This window comes from Dicentrarchus labrax, unplaced genomic scaffold, assembly GCF_905237075.1.
Source record: "Dicentrarchus labrax unplaced genomic scaffold, dlabrax2021, whole genome shotgun sequence".
NCBI lineage: Eukaryota > Metazoa > Chordata > Actinopteri > Moronidae > Dicentrarchus > Dicentrarchus labrax.
The window spans coordinates 7,683,784-7,699,058 of record NW_026136710.1 but is presented as its reverse complement, the minus strand read 5'-3'; the positions used below and the strand labels follow the sequence as shown (position 1 = coordinate 7,699,058).

At 40.2% G+C, this 15,275-nt stretch overlaps 1 protein-coding gene across 3 annotated transcripts in view; it reads right to left on the bottom strand.

Annotated features, from left to right (window-relative positions):
• Positions 1 to 7,335: 7,335 nt before the first annotated feature.
• Positions 7,336 to 15,275, bottom strand: part of LOC127370948 (proline-rich protein 36) — a 32,949-nt gene continuing 25,009 nt past the window's right edge. For all 3 annotated transcript variants that reach the window (XM_051413469.1, XM_051413468.1, XM_051413470.1), the window contains one exon: positions 7,336 to 8,345. In XM_051413469.1, the coding sequence (XP_051269429.1) occupies positions 8,156 to 8,345 (190 nt within the window). In that variant the 3' untranslated portion in view covers positions 7,336 to 8,155. The remainder of the gene's footprint in view (positions 8,346 to 15,275) is intronic.

The window sequence follows — 15,275 nt, the reverse complement described above, 5'->3', positions numbered from 1 at the left end:
GGACTAACTGAAATCCTTTGTATGATCTACAAAGCTGGAATACGCTATTTAAACTCATTCTATTGAAGCATAGAAATCCAATCTTAACTTCTCATCTGGTGCCAAAGTAGCTTATTACTGCATGTTTCATATGCTACAATACTGTATTACATGGAGAAATGCAAATCGCTGGAGTTGATAGGAATTTGAGGATTACCGGAATATGTGATGCAACATGTCCCAGTATGTTAATTTTAGTTGAATCTTTGTGTGTTATTTCCGAATAAATGTTGCCTGTTTTGCATTACATCAGCCTGGTGAATGAGATTGTCCTGGCATTGTAACTTATTCCACAGTCCTGCCCATCACATTTAAAGTTACAGTTCATGGTACTGTTTATTTATTTTACAAATATCAAAATGTTAGTCATCAGTACATATTACTGTTATCTTACTGATGAAATTACAGGGTTACAATGTGGAAAAATAGATGCTGTCCTTCCTCTCCTTTGGTCTGGTTCGTATTATAGATTACATACTGTGACTTTGCTTGAAGGAGCTCCAGGCCCAAACATCCAGGAGATAGTTCTATAACATCCTCTGACTCTGATCTTCAGGGACATAAATTCCAATTAATGCCATAGCATTAGGCATATAATTACTGTAGTCACTGGAGACCTGCAGTGTGTGTGGCAGGTAGATTAGGTTCATAATGTGATGTATATTGTTATTGTTGTTGGAAGATCCCACACTAATTAAGAGGAGCTGTAGGCACCAGCCTCTTGTTGCTGATTTGATGCTGTGGGAAATAAAAGTCAGAACAAGAGTTGATCATTTTTGATAAGGGAGCAGCTGGTCGTGTGTCAGACTTTGTATCAAAATAGATGCAAAACAATAATTCAGATATTTAATAAAAGTGTACTGTCTGTAAATCCAGATGGGTATTAATATCAAATATTTAAATCCCCATAAAACCTTAATACGAAGATTGATACCAGTCTCATGTTAAATATGAAGCTACAGCCAGCAGCCTGTTAGCTTAGCATAAGGACTGCAAACAAGGGGCAACAGTTAGCTTGGCTCTGTTCAAAGGTAACATAATCTGCCAACCAACACCTCTAAACCTCACAAGTTAACACATTATATCTCGCTTGTTTAATCAGTATAAAAAAACAAACTGTGTATAAAAAGTAGAGAGACTAGAGACTTCAAAAAGTCACAGATTTAAATATCTGAGGTGAAATATAATGTGTTAATTGGTGAGCTTTAGACGTGCTGGCAGACCAATTTTGTTACCTTTTTCCCTGCTTTCAGTCTTAAAGGTTCAGTGTGTAACATTTAGGAGGATCAGTTGGCAGAAATGTAATATAATATTTATAGTTATGTTATTTTAGTGCATAATCTCCTGTAAAAATTGTTGCATTTTTGTTACCTTAGAGTGAGATGTATTTATCTACAATACCTTTAAAGTGACTTACTTACTTAACGTAATATAACTTTGTTGACAACTAGCTGTTAAGCAAGGAGCAACCTCCATTAACAATGCATTCCCACCGTAAGCTGCCAAGGACTTCCATATGAGCCCTGGATCTGAAAGAAAATCTGCAATTCTTGGACGAGTTATTTGTCAGAAAATGAAGAACCTGAAAAAAAACTGTTTCCCTTTCTTCTTTCTTTTAATTACAAGGATACATGTACAATGCAACCAGAAAAAGTTTAAAGTTTAAAAATGTTATAATAATGCTGTCTGTGCTATCATAACGTACCAATTCATGGCAAATTCTGAATAACAAAAATAAGTAATCAGCATGAAATGGTCTCTACAAGCTTCTTGCTTGGTTACCAACCTGAATATGTTGCTGTTTAAAGTCATGTTCAATGTCCAATGTGTCCTTGAATTGTAAATTACAAAGGGCAGGTTCATGATGCAATATGCACTCACAGTCTTTATCATCGACTTCACAATGGAGTAGAAAACAAACTAGCTGAACAAAACAAAGGAAAAGCACCTCTCGGCAAAGCAGTCACAGGACTTTGAAGTTATCTAACATGTCTTCAGAGAGACTGACTTTGATGTTCAGAGAACTCCTCTCAAACAGTGACACATTCCCCTGAAAATAATTGTCAAACGTGTTCCTGAGCACATTGACTGCCCTGCAGGCAGCACAGGCATGAACTCTTGTTTATTCTTTTTTTAAAATGTCTTCTTACCATTTTATAAACTCTCATTGTTCTGCGTTCAGAGTTTTGCTGCATGACATTTAACAATGTTGTTGATTTTATTTCTTTTGCTTGCCAACTGTCAAATCTTTCGCTGTACTTTCAGTATGACAGTTCTTGTGTATTGGGTCAGTGATTAACTGAAACTACAGTGTGTTGATTATAACTCTACATCTTACCACCAAGTGTTATTACCAGTCTTCAAGAGATGTGTGTTGTTACTTGTATAATTACAGTTCCGTGAAGATGTCAATATTTCTGCGACCCTACTCAGCAAACGGTCTCACATCAGTCTTACACACGCCTGGGCTGAAACAGGCAGGTGGTTTCTTTCATAGTTTAATAACTTATTACTTCTGTAAGGCTCACTTTTTTATTTCTTCTTTGTTTTGAACCCGCCTTCAGACGGGAATTGGTTCAACCAATCAGCTTGCTTGACACGCATGTCTGCATGTAAACCGCCGTTAAGACAACACAAGGGACTGCATGTTTCTTCAGGTAATGACGAGGCGATGAAATAGGATTCGGGAAGACCAGTTTGAGCAACAGTTACATGATTTTATTTATTTTATTATTTATTATAATTTCATAGTCTTGGAAAATCATTATTGCTGCAATTTTATCTTTTCATCATATCGATCATGACAACATTAATACGTTGTTTATGTTACCGTTATGTCCCCAGTTGTGGTATCCAGGGGAAAAACGACAATTAATAAAGACCCGGGCGTTTAAAGAAAGGCAGGAAACAGAAATATTGGTGCTGTAAAACTATTTATTCGAACGTAAACACAAAGCAACTTCCTAAAAAGTAAGGAAGTGAAAACACACTCAACTACACAAAATGAGTACAATAAATAACTAACGCTATCCCTCCATTGAGGGAATGAAGGTAACCCGAAAGCGCCACACAGCTCTGCTTCACACGTCGACAGCGTCACGACTCTGTTCAGCTATCTGGCCCACTGGCCCCGTCTGCTTCTATCCCTGCAGCTTTATAGCAATCCACCCGATTGCTAAGGTGCTGCAGGTGTGCCTGACCAGTCGGAGGGGAGGGCGGTACCTGGAACAGGACAAGACAGCAGAGGCAAAAACACACACACGTAACAGTTACAAAGAAATCTACCAGGAATGTGCACTTTGACGTATTTTATTGCCCACCGCAGCATTTTGCTGACCTCACTGCACCAGATGGTTTGCAAAAGGGCAGGCACTTGATTGGATCACCGTATATCACAGGCGAACTTCAGCCAGTCAGGTCAACGAACCACATAATGTCACTTTACTCTTACCGAAGCCAGTCAGGAGAAGAGTGAAGACCCTTTAGGGCCGTTCTTTGCTTTTCTTTAAGTGAATAAATACTACCTTTATGCACCCACCCTCAAGGCTGCCAGTACTTCCTCAAAGCACACTGATTGGTCCGGTAGCACGTAGTTTGGCCAGAAAAACAAAGATTGAAGCCTGGCAAGATGGATGGACTAGCATTTTGCCAGATGATACTGCATTGTGTGAGTGCATTTGAGGCCTAAACAGTACACTTGACGGTGCTGCTCACACATCATAACAAAAACATATAAGAAAAATAATCACAAGTAAAGAAATGAGCACACAGTCATCACTAACAGGCCAGCTCCTATGTCGATGTTCCTCTGAAGCCTCGACTATGTACATTTGGGAAGTTCTTCTGATTCTTCTGAACTGTCTCCAACATCTCTAGTTCAGTCTGGGCCCTTGTCGAATATCATCCCACTCTTTTTAAAAATCTTTGCTGTGTGTATCTACTTTGAAGTTTTCTGTGAATCCAAAATGTCCAAAACGAATCAAAACTTATGCAGTTTATAGACAGATTCCGAACACTGGATCTTTTTTTCCTACCCAGCCTGCAAGAGAAGCTTTCCATGTGTGTCGTGTCCGCACACATCTGATTGTGTCTCTTGCTTCGGATGGAGAAACCTGGCGTGGCAGGTCTACAGTGTTTCTGTGCCCTTCGCAGCCGAGCTGTGATTGTATTTACATTTCGTTGCCCATTTTTGCATCAGTGACAGCAGTGGCAGGGGAGAATTTAGCTCATAATTTATTAAACCAATCTGCAGCTATCGCAGTTGACTCAGAAACTTGGCAGGTCGTCTGGAAATGGGTACTTTTTAATTCATTATTTACCATGTCCCAGTGACACACACACACACACACACACACACACACACACACAGTGCTGCAGTGCTACACATGTAGATATGACTGGAATTCTGTGTGTGTGTATGTGATTCCTCTGAAATCTAGAGAGCCAAGCCAGAGGATGTGCCCGGGCATTGTGTCTGTGTGCATGTATGTGGGTGTAATTTTAATTTGGATCCCCTGGTCCACATTCAATCCATATTTTTCTTTTATTTGGTCACTAATGAGACTCCTATCTCAGTTCAAAGAAAAGAAAATTCTTTCAAGTATCATTTCAACTTTGGGGCTTGTTTATCAGCATCATTATTAAGTCATTGGGAAAAGACACAGTTTATGTTGCATCATTTATTGCATTACCCTTCAAAAACGATTATTTCGCTGCTGGACTCGCGGACAGGTTACGTCTCCAGCACCTCTGACTTCTCGGCCTGATTGACTGTGAAATGACCTCTTTAGTTGTAATGTGGTAAAGTGAAACATAATATCTCTATAGCAGCCTAAGCTCAATGACTCATGCAGTATTAGCTTTGCTGCTTCCTCTCAGCATGCAGAGGCACTTGTAGTTGTTTTCACATGCCCATTATGCATGCTTGTTGATGCCTCAAGACATGGTTGTTTTTTTTCTCCTTCATTTTCAGCTGAGCTTCGTCTGATGTTGCGCTGAATTGCGTGAGCCAACTTTGACCCTTGATGTTTCTTTGAAGAGGCCTCTAAATAGGCTTGTTCTCTCTTTCTCTGCAGCCTCTGTGTTTCTTCTAGAGCTCCATAATGACCAGCCTGGACTGGAGCCCATTTACCTGATGTGTCAATGTGACACACCGGTGGCCCGGGTTGCTTTCCACATAAAGCTTTTCTCCCTTTTGTGTGTGCCAGCATTCCTGAATAGCACTGCAGCATTGCTGACAAAATAGTTACCTACCTCACCCAGAATCCCCACACACACGCGCACACACTTCCTTTCTCTTTATGGATTCAAAGCCAGTCTTCTCTGGCTCCTTTGTTCCCCACTCTAGGCTGGGCTCAGATCCTCTCTGCTCTCTGTAAGCCCGCTCTGCTCTGTCATCAGGATTACAGGCTGTGCTGTAGCAGATTAATGACTGACAACTCTACACTCCTCTCAGCATTGCGAGGCACACACAGAGCTACTAGGAGGAAGCGTGTGCCTGGTTGTGAGGGAGAGAGGAACAACTGCGGGGGAGATAATGCATTGTGTTGGTCTGAGAACAATATGTTAGCTGTGTGTGTGTGTGTGTGTGTGTGTGTAGAATTGTGAGGTTGTGAGACTGCGAGTGAGTGTGTGTGTGTGTGTGTGTGTGTGTCTGAGACGGGGTATAAATGTGTTGCTTATTTTGAAGCGGTGGTACGTGCAGCAAAATCTTTTCGACTTCTACACCTCAGTGCAGCACTGCAGGACACAGAGTTAAGTCGGTGAACACGGGGCCTCAGTTGAACAAGCTTAGGTTGATATGTGTGTGTGTGTGCATGTGTACATATGCATGCTTCTGTACTCATGTCTTGAGAAAGTTACAAGTCTAGTACACGAAGGACTGTTGACTGCCTGACACGGATGCATATTCCCTCCAATATCTCTTCCAAACAAAAAAACAAAACAGAATCTGTTTCTAACTGCTTTGTTTGAGGCAGAGTGGAAGCTGGCAGTAGTCGAACAAATCCAAACAAGCAGGCAAACAAACTGAGAGCTAACACTTTTCCAAAGTTTGGAATAAATTAGGCCAGGATCTCATACCACCTCAGAGCCTCATAGAAGCAGCTTATGTGTGTCATGAATTACTAAGTAGTAATATTTGGGGCTTCTCACAGCCATCAAACAGCTGAGGCTTAATTTCCTGAGACTTGCCCTGGAGTGTCCAGGAAAGTGGGCTGTCTGAGCCGCCATCTGAGGACCGAGAGGCGTCCATTCCATCCACTGGGTTCTTAGAAATGCATAACATGTTTTTCTGTTTTGTTTGAGATCCACAATCATTTATATATCCTAATGTCCTAATACTGTCGTCAAGCGTCCTAACAGTTACTGATAAAAAATTACCAATAATAATAGCCAGTGGTGGAAAGTGACATTGCATTTACTTGTGCTACTTAAAACATCACTAGCTGTGAATGATTGTACTTTTACTCACTACACATTTATCACACAACTGTAGTCACTACTTTTCATATTACTATTTTACATATAAAATATATGATGAGCTGTTTAACCTGTTCTGAGTTTTGACCCATTAAAGAAAAGTTATTTGTACTTGGAACCTCTTCTCACATTTCACATTTCATGAATTGTTTGTAGTTCTACGTATATAAAATTGACTCTGGACCCTAGACTGAAATACAGAACTGTATATAAAGTATTTAAAACTAGCTCCACCTCAACCAGTTACTCCAGTAAAATTCTGTAAGCAGCAGTGCACGAGTTAGAGACAATCATTAAACTGGAGTTGTGTTTGTGAAAAAAGTAAATCCAAATTTACTCTCTTTTAGCTCTGTTTTTGGTCTCTTTACAACTTTAGAGGAAAATAAAAATTCCTGGATCTTTAGCTTCTAAATGCTCTATGTTCATCAGCCAGTTGCTAACTGTGTCTGTCTGCTGTTTGCAGTTTGGTGCCAAGCAGGTGGTAGTGTACAGTGGGTTTTTAGAGCTTTTTTCTCTGAAAACAGCTGCCTGCTGTGGCCTAATACAATGCTATTAGTGTGATGAGAGTGAACCAATCAAAATAATGAGCTGAAACTTGCAGTAAAGCTCCATAAAAGCAGAAGGGAGCTGCAGATTCAGGCGGTAACTCTCTGCAGGTTCATTGCTACGAGTGAACCCTTTCACATTGTTTTCACATTGACATTTGATACATTGTTATTATAAAAATGTCAATTATAGCTGCTTTAAGTAAAGGATTTCAATACTTTTTCTACCACTGATAATGGCTTGAAACATGAATGAAAACACACAGCCAACTGTGGTAAAATACTTTTATAGAGCAGTAATCCATATCTGAAATATAGCATCCAAGCAGAATAGCTCTGATATGTACAGAACTCAACTCACTCATTTTCTCAATTCATGTATGCTTTTTATGTAAATATGTCATGTTCATTTGTTTATGTGTGTGTTTCTGTGTGTGTGCTGCATGTGCGTGTAGACATGTGTAGTAACTTTTCATCAATTACAGTATAATAAAAGTTTTAAATACAGGTCATAATAATTCTTTTTAAATGTCTCTGGATATAAAAGCTGGTGTTCTGACCCTCATTAGTCCATTAATGAAGATGAATCTTTCCTCTCTGTCTTTTTCTCTCTTTGCCTATAAACTCTATTTATTTAATCTCTTATAAATATTCTCCATCCTCTCTGCTGTATTGCCTCTTGTACTTTGCCCCTTGCCCCGTCCCACCCGCTATATATTCTCTTTATATCTTCTAATTGCTTCCTAACTGTGAGTCATATTGTGGACTGAACTTTTACTTTTATTTGACTTCAGCACTTTTACTTCCCTGCACCAGTATCAAACCTTTAAGTGCTGAAGAGGCATTTTAAGAGCAGTAACAACATGTGCGCCCCAGTCAAACCATTCTCATCAACTCCAACAGCAACAGCTAAAATCATAACCTTTGTAGCTCTTTCTCCTCCCACAGTTTTATGTTTGCATTTTAATCCTGCAGTTCATTCCATGCTTGTTTTTAAATCAAATCTCCACAGTTCATCATTTGTAGTTTTTCTAAGAAGGGTATGCAGTGCATTAGAGTATCAAAACGTCTTTTGCTCCATCAGCTAACCCTCAGAGGAACCAGAAACATTTCTTCCTGTTCTTCTTGGTGGTGGCAGGGGGCCGCACCGCTTGAGGGGAGTCTTGTTGGTTGGGTGTGGTGGGCTGGGGTGTGGCGGGCTGTGGCGAGCCCTCAGGAGGGTCGCCTACCTTCCATGTGCGTACCACCTGCCCTTCCTGCAGACGAAAGTCATGCTCTACACTAGAAAGAGAAAGAGAGAGACAATGTGGGAAATGTCAGTCATGTGTGTTTAAACCAATTACTGATTTTTTTGGTGAAAAGGTTGCTCTCTACCAACTCCTGGGGGAAAAATCCTCCTAAATCCTCCAGTCCTAGTTACTCACATTTTCTGTCTGCAGTTCGGTGCTAAGAAAGTTGTGCACAGTAAGTTTTTAGATCTTTTTGGCAGCAAAACGCTGCCTGCTGCAGCCAAAAACTACGCTGGTGAGACCGGTGAGAGTAAAGCAAAACAGCTGGAGCTAAACAATGAACTGAAACTCACTATAAAGCTTGTAAAGCTGAGTGGTGCTGCAGCTTCAGGTAATAATTATCTGTAAGTTCATCACTACGAGCACATTGTCACATTGTTTTCACATTGTTATTATAAAAATGTTTAGCCACCTCAAACACTGCGGAAATAAAAGACAAATAACAAGAGTGTGCGCATAGCGCAAGATACAAGAAAGTACTTGAAAAGCATCAGAGAAGAAGTGAAGACTCCCACATCTTCCACTTCCTCGTAGACAATAATAAGCTGTTGACAAACTGAATCAAGTGCTAAAACGCTGAGTATCACAGAAATGCAGCACCAGGAGGGATCCCAGGACTGCAGTTGACACACACACCAAAAGAAAAGTCAGCAAGGTGCATTGTCAGTCACATGACAGCATAGCTCAGGGGCTCACTGCCGAAATGAGATGTGAACTCTGATGCACCTCTGCTGAAGCTATAGGTAAAGGCAAGCAATAATAAATGAATGCATCTGCAATAAAGGAATAGGGACAATATTTGCTTGCTGAATTACTTTTGTCAGCAGTTACATGTTGGGTAAGCTTTCCCCCCCGTGAACTGATTCTTTTTCACTCTTCTTTTTTTATTCATTTTTTACTTTGCTGCTATTCTTGCTTATTATGCAGTGGCCTAGTTAGCTGGTGTTTCTCATCACAGCACAGATGCTGGAAATAAAGAGGACTCCCTCGGTTGAGTATACGAGGAGAGAAGTGCTGCAGAGGAAGCAAGGAGGACTGAGCTCAGCAGCAGCAACAGCAGGGCCTGGAGTTTTCAGGCAAGAACAATGAGGACTCTCGCATTCATATCCATCTGGCTTCATAACTCCCACTCCCTCAGTCACTCAACCACTTCACGCTGGATGCCCACTAGTATTCTAATGCACAAAAAACTCAAACTCCAGACAGGAGCACAGTGCAGGCAATGGGTATGGACAGAGTAAACAGTAAAAAAGTGAGTGGGTACAAAGAGCAGTGGAGAGGATTTCTTCCCTCCGCAATATTTACAGCAGGTAGGAAAAAAAAGCCACTTCAACTAAACCTTTTTGTGGCAGCTGGGACTGCTTCACAGCTTGAAACAAACCTCCAAAGCTGCGTAAAATGAAGCACTAGTCAGTAGCAAAGTAAGTGATGGAGTCTGTCGCTGCTGTTCTACCACCCTGAAATGAATAGAGTAAATAAAGTACTCCATTCCCACATCTTCACAGCCTTCCTATTTGTGCCACCATACAGCTCAGCTCCCTATAGAGCTCCCTAGTGGCTTCTGCCTTGCGTCCGCTGTGTTCCCTCTTTGTGAAAATGAATAGCCCCGGTCCACAGCTCTGCATGATGAAGGCACATTGGCGCTGTAGGGAGCTGTCCACCCTCAACTTTAATTATTTGCACACTGAGCCCACAAACTGTGGCAGGCAGGAAGCTGTGAACCTAACACAGTTCTTTCCGCTGCTCCTCTTCTGTCCTCTGCTCACAGCTCCGCTTTCTCGGCTATTGGCTGCACTTCGCCTTAGGTCATGCCTGCGGGCAAATTAGGTGTGTTTCACAGATGATGCTGGCCATAATATAGCTTTCCGAAATGGGGTGTGGGAGAGAATGATCGCGCTAGTGTTTTGACCTGTGCTTATAGGTGGCGGTTGCAAGCTCATTCTAACACTAGTGGAACTAAAGTTGAAAGAAATGTGTTTTCACAGTAGTTTCACAGTTATTGCTGTGTGTATATGTTCTGTAATAGAAAATAAAAAAACACATAGCCTTCTATGATCTATAAAGTCTCCTCCAGTCAGAACTGTGTTCTTTCACTTGGATGTTTGGCCTTCACTGTGCAGAATGACGGATGTGCAGAGTTTGACACTAGAAGGCTGTTTACACATTGTCCTATATGCAACTTAGAATCAGAGTTGTTTGGCATATATTGATATGTTGAAGAGAAGATGACAGCACACTAAGCTCCAGTGATTTTATTATTGACACTTGACTATACTTTTCAGTACAAGTTTCTATATACTGTATTTATAGATCCCACACCTGACTTCATCACTTCATAAACTATAGAACTTTTTTGTCTATTTCACTTAAAAAGCATCAAAGGCAACTTGTTCCAGTGAGAGTAAACTTGGTACTGTTGCTGTGATTGGCGAATCTCGCAGGAAACCACATGGATTACTCATAATTTGCAGTGAGTGGACAAAGTTGCAAGGTTGTGTAGAATTCACAGGGATTGCTTGAATTTGTACTTAATTGTTGTGATCGCAACATCACAACTTCCTTACTTAGAAATAAAGCTGTATCTGACACTTGTAATGAAGTGTGGTTGAAACCTCAGTTATACAATAAAGCCATTGGAGCTTAGTGGTCATCTTCTCCCCAATATGCAATGTACAGAAGTGTGATGTGGAAACTTAAAACCTCCAGTTCACAGTAGGAAATATCTTGTGTCCAGGAGTTGAAAAATATTTGCACATTTATATATTAAGTATTTTTCAAATGTAATTCTAAGAATATTTAACAATGTAACTGAACTTTCTGTGGAAGAGCCACATGGTTATTTAAAGTGGAGTATTTTTATCTGTCTGAAAACATGTCTGGAACTCATTGTGTACCTCTGAGTCTTGGTGGTTGAAACGACTGTGGCCTCAAAGTTTCAGTGAGAGGAACAAAGTGACTTTAAAGTCAACACATCAGCTGGAAAAGTCCATATTTCTTGCTGTAAAACTTGTGTCAGTACACAATCCATTCCCACTGTGTGACCTTACTTTGCACATGTTATTAGATCCTTAGAGATTTACTGTATAAATCTCCTCTTTTTTTAATCATTCAATTTGGGAGACAGCGACCTTGCCCAAGAGCACTACCCCAGCGCATGTCTAGAGGGGATTGAATCAGCAGATTTGTAGTTACCACATCATTTGCCTGGAATTCAAGGTTATTCAAAACTGCCATTTAACTAAACAATTAGAGAAAATGAACAGTAATGTTTGAAATATAATTAACAATATTACTGTCAGATTAAAATGAATGCTGGTCAATAGAATTAGCAGTATACTTGCACTTTAATGCACTTGCTGTAAATTGGGATATTAAGTGTAGTCAGATTGGGCACAGGATACAAATTTGACAAGGTGAAAACAATATTTGAAACCAGTATTTTAAAATAATATAAGCACAGAGGTTGAATGGGGCTTCATCTCTTTTTCATCCTTCCATCTATAAAACATTCATACAACAGCACCAGCAGGAGATATTCATTTCTCCTCCATCTCTCCTCCTCTGTGCTTTTGCTGAGTGGTGGAGGAGAGACTTTCAGCAGAAATATAGCAGTGCAAAGGCAATCAACTCGAAATATCTTTGCAATTTTCCCTCCTATTGGCTGAATATCTTTTCTTTTTAAAAAGAGAACATTTCATTTCAGCAGGAATTACATGAGCAGTCGATCTCTGTAGAGAGCGCTGTTCATCTGTGATGAGGTACCACACCCACGACTGCATGTATGCCAACACACAATACAACCGATAAATGTACATGTGTGCACACAGGCACATAGACACCCCACAATCTACTGTAACCCCTCACCATCCACACACACACACACACACACACACACACACACACACACACACACACACACACACACAAAACAACAAACTTTCTATTACTACTCAGGAGAACAGGCTGTACCCTGAGGTATTACACTCTCCTCGGACTATTATTCTGAGATGGTCCCGCCAGCTGCTTGGTTGTCACAGAGCGTCCCAACCTGTGGTCTGGCATTAAAGATCCTTCTTCAATGACTGCATCAACATTCAGATTACACTGATTTAGGAGGACGATGTTAACGGAAGTATTTGTGCTTTAAAAAGAATGTCACAGATTCTAACATTTGATTCTGGCTCAAAGTGGTAATTTATCCAACTGGCTGTGATTTTGTTTCAGCTCATATACATCAATACTCCGCATCCATGTGATACTGAACACACACTCACATCCATACACTGGCTCTGTGTTTAAATATGTTTGTGCTTATCTACATATATATGTATATATATTTACTGTGTGTGATCCAAACTTAATTCTGTTCATCAGCTGTAGGTTTAGCCACTGTGCAAGCCTATCTTTTTTTTTAATGCTCCTGAGGCAAAAGTTAAGGTAAATAATGGCTTAAAATATAGGAAAGGTAGAGGTGTGTGACAGAGGGGGTGTACAGTAGGGTATTGATTAGCACTTTAGAAGTCATTCAAGGCAGTGAGGTGGAGTCTGTGACAAGAAGAAACTCTGTGGGCATCATTTAAAATATTGGACAGTTAGGGCAATTGTATTTTGCAGGCCTAGAGCAAGCATTTAAATCCGATTGAAAGACAAAAGATCAAATTAGTGGTGAGACAAGTATTTGCTGAGATACTTCAGAAGTGTGTGCTGGCCAGAATTGCCATCCATGGATAAAAAAGACTATGAGTCATTTACAGTAGGTTTTTGAACAAAGTCTTATCTGAAAATAATATAATTAAATCAGTGTGTCAGGATGGCATGCTCAGCTCCAGATAATTAAGTTGTGATCATGAGAAACTGCCTTACATCTAAAGATAATGAGATAATTAAGGTGGGATCTCAAGCTAGACACCCAGTCAGGTAGTCTACAATCAGGTTTTGTTGTTGTCAGGTTCACCTTATTGACAGCTGGCTGAGGCATGATGTCTTGAACTGATTGTTACTGGCAGAGGGTCGGTCCGGTGTAACCATCAGAGGAGGTTTGATTTGGAGAAAAAAATGCTGAAATCAGTAATTTTGCATTTCCACACCTCCATTCATTTAAGCTCACAGAGATCTGGAGAAAAAAATCTCATCAAGAAAACAGAAGATATACAGAAGGCCGGTGAGGCAAAGTATTATTTCAGCATGAATCGCTGGGAGGAGACTGTGTGACAGAGCAAGAAAAGAAAGACGCTGACACTGTAAACATGACTAATACCTCCGGGACACATCATCATATGATTTATGCTATCCACGTAGGGTTTGACTATGCAATATAATTTATGCTAATCATAGGATGCTAAAAGCTTAAATGCACATCACCGGCAGTCAGATCACATTACACCACAACACCTCTCAGCATAAGACAGAACAATATACTATGTGTGCTAGGATACAACATTTTCAAGGTCAATACATTTGGCTTCATAACTAAGTGCTGGAGCACTTGGCAGCAATTCAGAATAAACAAAAAGAAAACCTTTTGTGGGTGATTTTAAATAATGTAACCTTGTGTAGCTTTAATGTTACAGTCTCTCCCTCCGTCTCTGTCCTCTTGCTTGCATCTTTTTTCCATTGTGTGATAATGAATGCCAAATATTTACATTTTCATAGCAATTACCCAAATAGATTTAACTAATGTGACCTTATTAGCGACCTCTGGCACTTTCCACAGTGCTTTGTTTTTCAAAAATCAACAGCACAGCCATTCCCAGTAGGAGAAAGGGCAGGCACTCACCTTGTTTGTATTTCTCTCCATGTGCATGAATAAATAAAACAAAATGTTGTTTATTGAAGAGAGCAGATGAATAACCTGACAGGTTCAAGATCAGAGAAAATCCTCTGCATCAAATAGCTTCGCAAATAAAGAGCAAGTGAGGTTAAGATTGATTACTGAGGAAGCATAAGCTAGGGATGAGGCAATAAAAGCAGATGTAGGCCAGGAGCTTAAAGCCCCATCAGAGTTAGCCTGGACCAGCTTAAGACTTGACCCACTATTGTGGCTAACTCTCAGTGCTTTGTTTACTCTGTAGAGCTCATTGTGCCATGGAAAGATGCTGTACAAAGTGTATAAATGAGACAAGCTTGCATACACCGAACCAGCAGCCAAAAGCGAGGCTGGCAGTCCCGAGCATCCAGGATCTGCTCTGTGGGAAAAAAGCTGTCGAATTCACACTCATTACTGGTTTACTTTGGGAGTTCACTGAACATGCATGCTGCTATCAGCTAACTGCTTCTGCCAGTAGCTGCTTTGAGCTGCCTGATTATTATTGAATGCAACTTAACAGAGGTAGTGGTAGTGTGAGATTTGGACCTATGACAGCTACCGTAAAACTTCCAATAAAAGCAGGGTCCCTATTAGACGCAGGTCTCATTTAAAAGCCTGGTGTGGCTACACATTTTGACAAATAAACGCTGGATTTTATAGAAATTATCTCGATGTATAAAACCTCTTAAAACCCACTGGTCGCCTGCTTGAGCAAGTTTTAAGTCGTTTCAATCTCCTACACAAATATAAATGTTTAAACTTCTGTCAATATGTACATAATGCACATCGTGCGGATCAGTTAGATTCTCCACAATTCAATCGTTCTCTATATTTTATGAAAACGATCAACAACAAAGTAAAATGTTAATTCATTCTGAATTACCGGTAACATGGTAAACAAGAGAGACGGAAAAAAACCTCTGAAACGATCATAACCATCATGTTAGTTGTCAAATTTGCTACTACAAACTCTCAAGAGAAGCAGCAGTTAGTTTAGTTTAGTTTTGTGCTAAAGGAATTAAACGCCTGTCCCAAATAAAGGCAGGGGGAGTTCAGTAATTTAAGCAAATAAACGCCTGGGCTATTATTAGAAGTTTTACGGTATATCCACAGCCA